Genomic DNA, 12655 nt, shown 5'->3' with positions numbered 1-12655 from the left:
TAAAATTGATTTTCTGATCTCAAGTTACTACAATTTCCTTGGAAGTACAAAGGAATGCTCCTATTCAGCTAAGGAGTTGGGTCTCGACATACATAGTTGCTTGATGCTCGAAGACACTATTATCCTCTCGTTAACGAACCTAATCGTCACTTAATGATCCCGCGAAGGTGCAGCTTTAACGACGTCCTACGTCGAGATTCCTGAACCGAAATGTTGCCTGTTCGAGTCAAGGATCAATCGGACTCTGGTAAACATTCGCTGTGACATTGTTCTCGTTGTAACCATAGGTCACATTTACAGGAGGCATTGTCCAAATTCAGTTGAGCGAGGTATATGATTGGTATCGATCGTTACATGCAGTGGAAATCGTGTACGTCGCGATACAAGTGGATCGTTAGTGAACTTAACTATGATTATATTGTAAAACACAAATACTAACAAAAGAACGTAATATATTTCTCGAATATATCGTGCAATTAATCGATTTTCAACGTCTAAAATTTTCGAAATATCTGTGTTTAGTAATAATGAAGATTTCAAGTGGAATAATCCATATATGGTCAGACAGGAACTCACTTCGATTAAATAATAGATATTTCTCGAATATATCGTGCAATTGATCACTTTTCCACATCTAAAATTTTGGAAAACGCTGTGTTTAGTAAGAATGAAGTTTTAACTAGAATACTCCATTCATGGCCAGATAGGAGCTCACTTCGATTAAATAATAGGTATTTCTCGAATATATCGTGCAATTGATCACTTTTTCACGTCTAAAATTTTGCCAAACGATGTGTTTAGTAATAATAAAGTTTTAAGTGAAATATTCCATTCATGCTCAGACAGGAATTCACTTGTAATAATAGGTATTTTAAGTCTCGCTGAGCGAATCAAGAATGTGTCAATTTGAAAATTGAATAGCACGTGCTTAAATAGACGTTTTCAATTTTACCGTCGATACTATTAGAATACATTTAATTAATCGTCGTTTGCAAAGGTAACACAGAGTAACGTCATTATTGGATTTTCCGTTCTCGTTTCCTGGTATGTTTGCTTTTACCAGCTATCGATGACACGAAGTTCCAACAACCGGGACCAGAGAAATTGGACGAAGTGATATAATGGTTATCGCAGGGTACGCGTTACGAGAGTACTTAAACAATACTTGTACGATCGATTTCGCCGGGGGCACGAATATTCTTACACGTCGAATGTTAGGAGAAAGAGGGGAGCCCGCAGTGGCTTCGATTGACCTACAAATAACTGAAATAGAACCCTGGGTACATTTCGTATCTACAAGTCAATTTACGAAATTGACACATCTTTTTTTGTTTAACAATATTTAAAGATAGAAAAATAATTCTTGCTTGCCACCGGTCACTATTAACTTTGAGGTCGAACGTTCCAAGTGAAACGTTACCAATTGTTTTTTAACGACTTGAAAACTTCAAATTTTAAGGTTGTTTATTTGTATAAACACTGTCAAAGAGTGTAAGTTGTGAAAGAAACTTTTGAGACAACCTAATACATTGACTATGATTGTCACGTATGGAAAACATTGACTCCCTGTGCACATGGGCGAAATAACAATTTGTTTATTTTTGTTACAGAGTATACTTCGCCTCGGTTATGTGATTCTAAGGATCATTCCTCCCAGCGAAATCGAGGATAGCGTCCTGAAGGAGAAAATAACAGAGTGATAAATTGCTTACGTTCTCTGCGCTTTATGAAAACGACCAGGTCATAAACCTGGAGGTCAAATACCGAAGAACGCGAATTATTCTCGGCAAGAAACATTGGACGCTGGAACGCAGATGTTCGAAAACACGAACTTTCCTTGGAACGGTTTTAAAACAGTTTCATCTAAGTCCAGATACAGACGGGGCGTAATGGACCGTGCTGTACAACCAACGCTAACTTTGAAGATTTATCGTGATCGTCCAACGAACGTAACTATTACCAATCATTGGAACCTGTGTTCATAATGGAAATACTTGGAAATAAAAAGGTATTCGGTTTTTCAAAATATTAAGCAACTGAAATTTCACGTAGGCTCTGAATGCACAACCCAATTGATCTCTTTTTGCAACATACATTTTTATTTTTAATAATTTCAAAATTTCATCTCACTCTGCATTTATATTTCTATAATTGAAATTTCACGTAGGTTCACTCTACCTGAATGCACAACCCGATTAATCTATAATATTTTTTTGCAACATAGATTTTTATTTTCAATAATTTCAAAATTTCATCTCACTCTGCATTTCTGTTTTTATAATTGAAATTTCACGTAGGTTCACTCTACCTGAATGCACAATCCAAATGATCTACAATATCTTTTTGGAATACATTTTTATTTTTAACAATCCCAAAATTGCAGCTCTCTGCATATCTATTTTTATAATTGAAATTTCACTTTGACTCGTAGATTCTTTTCACCCTAACTGTACAACCCCAAGTGATCTGGCGCCCTTTTATCGCACTTTTATGCGATCTTAACCACACAGGGGAATAAAAGAAAAGTCACTGTCTTGACTAGAGATTTGGTTTACCGATCCAATAAGAAACAGAGGAAACGCAGCAGTTTCTCAGGAGAAAAGTGCCTCGAAGGTGGTCACAACTGGTGCTTTTACCTCGCGACCTTCGGCATGAATTTCTTACGGCGTCTTTAGTGGGCCGAGCTTTCTGGGCTAGCTTTTCGACCATATGCGCAAGTCGGAATTTTCGCTTTTGCGAACATTCGAGCGTCGATTCGACCTCTACACGCGCTGTGCGCGCTCTGCGAACCTGGCTAAAAATAACCACAATGCAACGACGCCGCAGGATGCCATTCTTCCCTGTTTCCTACGCGTTCGTTTTTCTAACCCCGTTTACCCATATTCCCGTCGCGATGTGTTCCGGGCTCTGTTCGAGTCCGCTTGGCGTGTCAATCCTGTATATCGCAGTAGATATTGCTCGTTAAAGGGTTAACCGCGATGCAAGGATCGATAACACGCTGAAAACATCTTCATTCGAACCCTTTACACTGGAAATTGTTCTCCTTCTCCTTCGATAACTCGTTCTATTTTTATTTTCAATTGTATTCATTTTGCAGCTCATCTTCTGTTTCTATTTTTAGTAATAGTAAAATTGCAACACAAATCTTAGAAGTTAGTCATGAAGCTGAGACCCCTCGTAGACCCTTTGTAGGATTTTAAATACTTCATTTACACTAGTAATTGTTCTCTTCGTTCCTGGATAACTCGTTCTATTTTTATTTTCAATAGTATTAAATTTGCAGCTCATGTTTCATTTCTATCGTTACTAATGTTAAAATTGCAACACAAATGTTAGAAGTTAGTAATGAAGTTAAGACCCCTCGTTGACCGCTCGCGGGATTTTAAATACCTCATTTACACTGGTAATTGTTCTCTTTGTTCCTAAATAACTCGTTCTATTTTTATTTTCAATAGTATTAAATTTGCAGCTCATCCTCTATTTCTATTTTTACCACTATTAAAATTGCAACATAAGTCTTGCTAGTTAGTCACCCAGCTGAGACTCCTCCTTCACCTAATCATTCTAACCATTCTAACCATTTACACTAATAATTGTTCTCTTTGTTCTTCGACAACTCCCAACAACCCATCTTCTATTTCTTTTTTTACAAGTTTTAAAATTGTACCTCTCTTTGTTTATTTTTAACAAAGTACTCTCTCTATTTTTATTTTCAATACTATTAAATTTGCAGCTCATCCCCTATTTGTATTTTTACTACTATTAAAATTGCACCATAAATCTTGGTAGTTAGTCATCAAGCCGAGACTCTTCGTTGACCCCTTGTGGGAGAATTGATGTTCCAAGATCGATCCTCGCCAAATTTGGTGGTTCTCGCGAGGGCAGGTTATTAGTTAGGACTCATGTCCTCCAGGACCTGTCTTGCATAACCATTTGCTGGGCGGTTGAGGTTGGACGCTGCAGGACATTGTCCAATATAATAGAAGATATGTTTGTAAATTTGTTCATACAGAAACAAACTTGCATTCACCCTGTAGTAACAAATCAACCCTTATCGCAGTGATCCAATTTTATAATTAAATAGAAATGAAAAGTGTCTGGAACTTTCATAAAAATTTCTCATTTATCAGCTTCACTTTTACCCAGCTCTGACGTTCAAGTTTCTAACACTGCGTCCTCTCACTGGCCCTCCGATGATTTTTGCTCGTGCTTTCACCTGTAGATGAGAAACTGCTCGTTCGGTGATCGTAGAATGGACCGAGATTATCATTGACGCGGTACAACGTACCGCCGGTTTTATTTTTAGCACAAAGGCGGCTAAGGGAACGTGTGCGCGACGCTCGAGCGAAGGCGTCGCTCGTTCCACGATCATTCTTCATCCCCTGTCGCGGACGTTCCCCCATTTTTCTCGACCGTCTCGCTGTCGGTGGCAACGGCAGAAAGGATGGCAAACAGGGGACGGTCACCGCTATTTACGTGACTTTTTGCTGTTGGAATCACTTGGTAAACGGTCGACCCTCTATTTACACAAATTCATTGATCCGCCGAGAGAAAACAAATGCCCAGAAATAAAATTCTCCTGATAATTCGAATAATTCTGTTCCCTTCTCGTTTTTCGGCTAGTGGTTGAATTTTTATTTAATTTCTCGTTTACCTTCTGTACTTAATTTTCGAAGTTCTAACTCTTCACTTTTAACCCTCTGCTCTTAATTTAAACCAGAGTCATAAAGGATTCGATGTAGAGAATTAATTTCTACATATCCTGAACAAGAAATAAAATGCTTCGAAGATAATTAAAAGGCTCGTTCGAATCGTCGAAGAAACGAATTTCCTTTCGACAACAATGAAAGACGCCTCTTTTATTTCCAGCGTGCTCGAAATTCACAGTGACGTCAACGAGTGTTATTCTTCACCGGGACGAAGCGAACTGTTACACAACCGCAGGGACATTGTCCTCAGGCACGAAAAAATAAGAATTAATTGACGGTTCATAGGAGAAACGTAGGTCACCGTTCATTTTTAAAGTTAAATTTCGTTAAGCGATTTGAGAATGTCATATATTTCTCGGATATATCGTACAATTGATCGATTTTTCAATTATAAAATTGTGGAAAACGGCGTGTTTAGTAATAATGAAGTTTTAAGTGGAATAGTCCACATCATGGTCAGACATGAGTACATTTGGAGCGAGTAATAGGTATTTTCCGAATATATCGCGCAACTGATCGATTTTCCAATTATAAAATTGTGGAAAACGGCGTGTTTAGTAATAATGAAGTTTTAATTGGAATACTCCATTCATGACCAGACACGAATTCACTTGGATCCAATAATAGGAATTTTCGAACATACTGTGTAACTAATTAATTTTCCAAGTATAAAATTGTGGAAATCGCTGTGTTTAGTAATAATGAAGTTTTAAGTGGAATACTCCATTCATGGCCAGACACGAATTCACTTGGATCCAATAATAGGTATTTCAAATTTCGCTAAGCGTACTGAGAATGTACTCTATTTCTCGAATATATCGTGCAACTGATCGATTTTCCAAGTATGAAATTTTGGCAAACGCTGTGTTTAGTAATAATAAAGTTTTAAGTGGAATATTCCATTGATGTCCAGACACGAATTCACTATCTCGACTCGGTGGCTCTTAATAGTCGCGGCACCGTGTGTCGATGAAACTGATGACTTCCAGTTTCCATGCGCAATTAATTACGACCCTTTAGTGGGTCTTTTATCGCGACAAGCAGTTTCGATAGAAACCAGGCTCGCCCAGAGTTTCCCACTGCTTCGCCGATAATTCGAGCACGGTTTCGCGTAGATATATGCATATTCAGTGAACTCTGATATTGGCGCAGTCATATATCGCGGGCACAAAAATGTCTCGCACTTCGATTATCGATTGAAAGTTCCAATAACAGCGGCGTGCGAATCCTCTGCACCGGGCCAGTCTCCGGCATTAGTTTCGTTCCGTTCTGCATTTACAAAGGAGTATTCCACGGAATATTTCTTATTATTTTTAACGTGCAGTGCCTGTCATACTTCGAACATAATATAGTCCTTTTTATTTATAGTATCTGCGGTACCAGTAATATTTCGAATATAATATTGTCGTTTTTAATTAGTTGTTTATAGTAACTGAACTATCTATGAAAAAGGTGAACCTGCACAAATAAATTTTTGGCTACGTTACGTATTCAATATCTTGAATACAATTTGCATTTGTATTAAACCAAATATAAATTCTGACATATTACGTAAAATATTCTAACTCAATTCAGATCAGATGTATCTTGCAATATCGAACAAAGTATTACAGTGTCTAAGAGATCTAGAAATTTTACAAAAACACTTCATCGAAATTTCTACTCAAATAACCATTAGCTTACCAATTTCCCTATTAATGAAAAATGTACAACATTCATAACGAACTGAACCTCGCTTCACGAAAGTATTAGTAACGTCACCGAATTTTCAATTCGTTCAGCGAAACGTAAAATACCTATTATTACAAGTGAATTCCTGTCTGACCATGAATGGAGTATTCTACTTTAAACTTCGTTCTTACTAAACACAGCATTTTCCAAAATTTTGGACGTGGAAAATTGATCAACTACACTATATATTCAAGAAATACCTATTATTTAATCGAACTTAGTTCCTGTCTGGCCATGAATGGAATATTCTACTTGAAATTTCTGTATTACTAAACACAGCGTCTTCCAAAATTGTAAACCTGGAAAATTCATCAATTGCACGATATATTCGAGAAATATCTATTATTTAATCGAAGTGGGTTCCTGTCTGACCATGAGTTGAGTATTCCACTTAACAGTTCTTTATTACTAAACAAAGCGTTTTCCAAAATTGTTGACGCGGAAAATTGATCAATTGCACGATATATTCGAGAAATACCTATCATTCGAACCAAGTGAATTCGTGTCTGGCCATGAATGGAGTATTCCACTTAAAACTTCATTATTACTAAACAGCGATTTTTACAATTTTATACTTGGAATATCAAAAAATATATGTATTACATTCTCAGTAGGCTTATCGAAACTTAAAGTACCTATTATTGGATCGAAGTCGCCGAATCTTGAATACTAGTTTTCGAGCAAGATAAATTACATCGTTCGATAAAGGTAACTGATGATGCGCGCGGATACTCAATACAGCATCTGAATGCGGCAGCTATTAACCCAGATCGTGGAATTCGGATTTCTAGCTGGCATTGAATACGGCCAATGATGCGCGTGTTTCACGGATTCAACGACACGGTCGCGTAACAAGTCACTCGGAGGACGCCGCGGTCCTTTCATCTATTCGGGATCGGTGTTCGTGCCGGAACCACCTGCCACCGTGCTCGTTAGAATAAAAAGGAAATTCACCCCCGAGCCATTTATCACCTGCCATTCGTTCTGTCAATAAGTCAGGGGAGACGTTTCAATTTATTTTCGAACCTCTGCTTCACCGACGAACGTTTTAAGGAGTTTCTCTATCGCGAATCTATCGAATCTACTTGCAAATTTATTAAAATATCGTTTATACGTGTAAAAGTAACCTTGGCAAATTTCAAAGCTTCACGTCATTACTTAGCTGCAAAAAGATTACAAATATTCCCTCGAAACTGTTTAGGAATAAAGTATTTCTATAAAGGATGTTTCTGAATCACACTTTAGGAATTTTTTTAGAATCTATAAAATGATCAACTATTACAATATTTATGGCAAAGTGAACAACGACATTTAAAATAGTTCTCTGGCACGTTTCAAAATGTTTGAAGTTTCCATGGATTTACTCGAGTATATTTTCGTGAAACGACTTGTGGAGGATCTGAAGTTGCTTTTAAGTAGGAAACTTTATACCGCTTTTAGCAGTATAACTTTTCTTTCATTCATGATAGCGCCTGTCTACTCGTGAAGCTGTTAAACGGCACACGAAACTGATCCAGATAGCTGTTTTTGTTTGCTCACCTGCCAGTCAACGTATTAGACACGTCAAGCGATACGAACAAATTTGTACAACGTGAGGCTTCTTCTCGAAACTTTGTACATTAATTATAATAATAAGCTGCAAGAGTTTGAAATTAATCTACTATTAAATTATTACTCGAGCCTTATCGATCTGAAACACCACGTCATTTCTATTTAATAAATTCAAGTATCAGATTTTTTTATATTTTACTCGTATCGCAATGCAAAGAAACACCTCTGCTTTGAATAATTTCTAAAGTTTATACGATTCTGAACGTCGGCGTCGGCCCAAGTAAATTAAACAAAAAGAATCACGTTTGCAGGAAAGTTATCTTCCGGCTAAACTCCGTTGAAACTTAATTGCACTTTATTCCTTCTGCTTTTCATCCCGTTTGTCCCATCCCCTCAAGTCTGCACACATTTTTTTCAATCCAAGGATCAGTAGGATTTTTACAATTTTGCGGAATTACAAACGGGCAGACCAGAATTACAACAGAATTAGGAATTTTCTTTGTATGCATTAATATTTAAACATTTTCTTTTTAAGCTTTAAAAACAATTGAACAATTTTCTCTTCGAGCTTCAAAAAGAACTCGAAACCTTTCTTTATAAGTTCTAGAAACAATTAAAAAAAAATTTCTTTTCAAACTTTAAGCAGGACTTCGAACTTCTGTCTGCAAGTTTCAAAAACAATTGGAAGAACTTCTTTTCAAGTTTTTCAAAAAAATTCCGCGAGGAACTTACAAACTGTCTTTTTAGGTTTCAAAGAAAATTAAGGAAACTTTTGTTCGAGTTTTTGGTAGAAATTTTACCAAAAAATCTTAGACAAATGCAATGATCCTCAGAAGTTGGATAATTAAAAATTCCATGCTTTGTAGAAGGAAGATGCAATAACTTCTACAAGCGGCGTTCTGTGTGGGTCGTTAATTAAACGGCTTGGAAGTCGGGAAAAATAAACCCTTGGCTCAGTCACGACCGTCACGCGATGATCGCCGCCAGATTTAATGATTTTTCCTCAAGTGTGATCGACCTGACGGGGGCGAAGAGTTCGTGTAGCGCACTCGAGCTCGCGTTATTTAAAATATCAAAATGTTTCTTGTCCTATCTCGACCTCGTCAATAAAAGCTCAATTTTCATGTAATAACCGAAATGATATTTGTTTTATTCCTATTCTAGATGACGTTCATGCCAAGTTTTTAAAAAGTGCACGTAATACGAATGCAACATTATGGATACGTACTATTATGAATAGAGTGTACACAAAGCTTATAGAAATCGTACAGAAGAAATGGGTCGTGAAATTATAAATGTCCGTGCATGTTAATATTTAAACAATGCTGTCCCGATATTTTTATATAAAAATGTATGTCAACGGTCCAGCTTTTTTTTCGTAAAAGTTTAACCAGGTGGAACTGAAAAGTATCGATATCGAATTCCAAATTTTCACGTTGTAATAAATAAAACGTTATTATCGAGTGCAATACGTGACTCGTGTTATCAATTTTATAGCTCTGTTTTTAGCTGTTTGTTTTACAACGCGATCCATAATGAACCAATTATGGTAATGAACATCGTCTACGTTGGACTCCACGTTAAATGCGAAAATATAAATCACGCGCTCTCGTGGTTGTTAATTTAAAAATTGTAGGGATCCTTTTCGACCCTTAAGCTCGAATGTTCCTCATAATATTCGAGGGTTGTCCAGCACGTCGTTTATTATGTAGGAAATTAATTACAAACTCGTTGCTTTAACTCTGACTTCAAAAGAGAAAGGTATCGCGTATCATCAATTATTTATCCATTATTTTTAACTAGTTTCAAGAATATTTAAATTTCTCCACAAAAATCCAACTTTCTAGAAAGAAGAAATGTTCCCGGACTTCAGGAACACCCTTTATTTACTGCAAATAGCAAAGAATGTTATCGTTATGTAGGGTATCGGAAACTATCGCGAAGTACCATGTAATAAGCAACGTATGAATTCTCTTCGTTATTTTCTATCGTTGAATTTATCCGTCGGAGCTACTGACAAACAACGGGACACTCTCTGGAAACGATGAAATAAATCCTGAGTAATTCGCCCGAGCAACCCCACGTCGCGCGTACGGAGAACCCCCCAGCGATACGGGTCTAGGAACTGCCCTAGGGGTTGTTAAATTACCGTGTTTTACTTTCCTGACCGTTATTAAATACAACAGAGGGTGAAACGTATTTTTATTAGTCAATATTTAATCCCCTTGGAATTTCTACATTCCTCGATGTTTCGTGATTTTTAAAATTTACGCGATGTGATTTCAGATTTCAATACGTAACAGCCAATCCCATAAATATTCGCATCCTCTATGTCTACTGAACACGTTTCATTAAATTAAATAATTTTGATATTACCAAATGAATACCTCGTTATAAATATGTATATGAGTAAGGTTACATATGTATATATTTATACAAACATACGTTTGGAAGTATCAAACCTATCTTTAATTTAAACAAATTTCTTCATGTGTTTGTATGTTGGCGTTTGTGTTACATTGTACCTCGGGAGTTGCTTGTTAGAAATTCATGAAATTTAGAGTGAAGACTTCTAATGACTAATAGACCTCTACTGAAATGCTATAGTTAATTAATTTGCTCTTTGTGTTTGTATGTTGGCATTTGTGTTGCATTGTACCTCGGGAGTTGCTTGTTAGAAATTCATGAAATTTAGAGTGAAGACTTCTAATGACTAATAGGCCTCTACTGAAATGCTATAGTTAATTAATTTGCTCTTTGTGTTTGTATGTTGGCATTTGTGTTGCATTGTACCTCGGGAGTTGCTTGTTAGAAATTCATGAAATTTAGAGTGAAGATTTCTAATGACTAATAGACCTCTATTCTATTAAGATGGTATTTCATTAAAAAAAAAAAAGGATGGTTAATAAATTTGCTGTGTGAGTATATGTATATTTACATTTGTTTTGTTAGTGTCTCAGAATTGCTTTTTACAAGAGAATAATTTAACAATTAAACATGGAGATTTCATTACATGAGTACTGATGTCATTGCATTAGAAAAGGAACAGTAGAAAAATGTTAGAAAAATGTTATAACCCCGAAAATAATTTTAAGCATTGATTCAGGTTCCGAATCCGCCCCGAAACCGACAATTTATTCGCATCCTTTGTTCTGCCCTATCCTACTCGAAACTCCGAAAAAGTAGTATTATTTAGATCTCGCGTGTCACTTCCAATTCCGAGATAAAAAAGTCCCTCACGTCACGTTCAATCCTGAGATAAAAACAGGCTCTCGGCGTGCGTGGCACGTTAACTCCGACTCCGGGACAAAAGTCTCTCGACGTGCGTTATTTTCCAGGTTAAAGGGTTAAAAGTGGACGTACAATATGTTTGATATATTCCATCGATTCGCGAGCGGGGAAATTGATAATAAAAACAGCGAATGCATCGGAAATATTTGGACTCGCTTCCCTTTATTTTATATCATTCACGGTAACAGTTAACAACGAGTGTTCCATAACGAACAATTCACGTCGCAACAAGCCAGAGGTGTGCTCGAAGAAATCGTAATTAAATTAATTAAAAATCCACAGGGTTGCGTGGCACGATCGCGCGGAAGTTCGAGCGCCAAGAAAGAGATTCCCGCCTTTCCTGCCCCCTTCGGAACATCCCCTGTAAGAGGAGATAACCGAGGAGGGGTTGCTGGTGGCTAATTGACGAGATTCGCGCCGAGTGGAAGGCACTCGAGGCGAAATGTAGCTTCAACGAAGCTGCAGTCACTGTGCCCTGCATCGTCACGCCCATTTATCACTGTCTAATTACCATTGAAAGCAACCCCCTACTTAATTAACGTTTTCGTCTTCCGCTCCATGCGTTTCGGTCGTACGTTTTTCCCGCGAAATTTCTCGTTTACTTCGTCTCCTCGAGAGATAGGAAGAAATTGTAAATTTACTCACGCGTCTCGGTTCCTTTTAGGGGGTTGGTTTCGGTGTCGTTGTTTCCTGGATCCTCGTGTAGGCTCGCAAGGGGTGGCAGGTGTACGTGCCGAGAGAAGGGACACCGTCGACGTTCCGTTTCCGTAACGAGCGACGTTCCACGACGTTCACGGCACCAAGGGCGGCATGCTACTGCCCGAATCATCCCCGTTTCGCCCCCGACTCACCCTATTATTCGGTCGACGGCAGCGCGGCTGGGTGGTGGGTTCGACGACTACGATAGGCGTCCGTAGCGGTACAAATTCGAGGCTTCCTCGTTGTCCTTTGTTTTCGTTGTCATTGTTGCGCGTTGTCTCTCCCATTTGCTTTCGGTCCAGGAACCGCAGCCCTTATTTCGATTCACCTGGACATCTATGCTTCCATTACATTTTTCTAAAGGTCTAAATTAGGGGTTGGGAACGTTTTCACGTTGGAATGCTGCTTTGGGATTCGTGAATTTTATTTTAGAACGCTACTTCTTTGTTAAACCCATAACGTTTTATTTTTATTTTTTTAATAATGAAAGAAGTCCAACATATTTTTAGTATTGTGTAAAAATTTGCAATCATCTTTACTTGAAATTGTCTGGCATTTCCCTGATGTCTAGGCAAATATCCTCTGGCACTCGAAGGGTAAAATAATTCTGTAATAATAATTATAGAAAAAGAAATTCAAATCTCACATTTGCAATTATTATTACAGAATTCATT

General features: G+C 37.5%; 2 protein-coding genes across 3 annotated transcripts in view; one reads left to right on the top strand and one right to left on the bottom strand.

Moving 5' to 3' along the window:
- LOC128878497 (heterogeneous nuclear ribonucleoprotein 27C) overlaps positions 1 to 1954 on the top strand; it is a 61526-nt gene extending 59572 nt beyond the window's left edge. The window contains exon 8 of the mRNA XM_054126746.1: positions 1611 to 1954. Coding sequence (XP_053982721.1) covers positions 1611 to 1672 — 62 coding nt within the window. The 3' untranslated portion in view covers positions 1673 to 1954. The remainder of the gene's footprint in view (positions 1 to 1610) is intronic.
- LOC128878496 (ankyrin repeat and death domain-containing protein 1A-like) overlaps positions 1 to 12612 on the bottom strand; it is a 29942-nt gene extending 17330 nt beyond the window's left edge. The window contains exon 1 of one of the 2 annotated variants that reach the window (XM_054126740.1): positions 11928 to 12612. The gene's annotated coding sequence lies outside the window, so the exon portion shown is untranslated. The remainder of the gene's footprint in view (positions 1 to 11927) is intronic. The other variant, XM_054126739.1, reaches the window with a different exon arrangement.
- Between the last annotated feature and the right edge of the window lie 43 nt (positions 12613 to 12655).

The sequence above is a fragment of the Hylaeus volcanicus genome, chromosome 6, assembly GCF_026283585.1.
Source record: "Hylaeus volcanicus isolate JK05 chromosome 6, UHH_iyHylVolc1.0_haploid, whole genome shotgun sequence".
Taxonomy (NCBI): Eukaryota; Metazoa; Arthropoda; class Insecta; order Hymenoptera; family Colletidae; genus Hylaeus; species Hylaeus volcanicus.
This window is presented reverse-complemented; position numbering and strand designations above follow the sequence as displayed.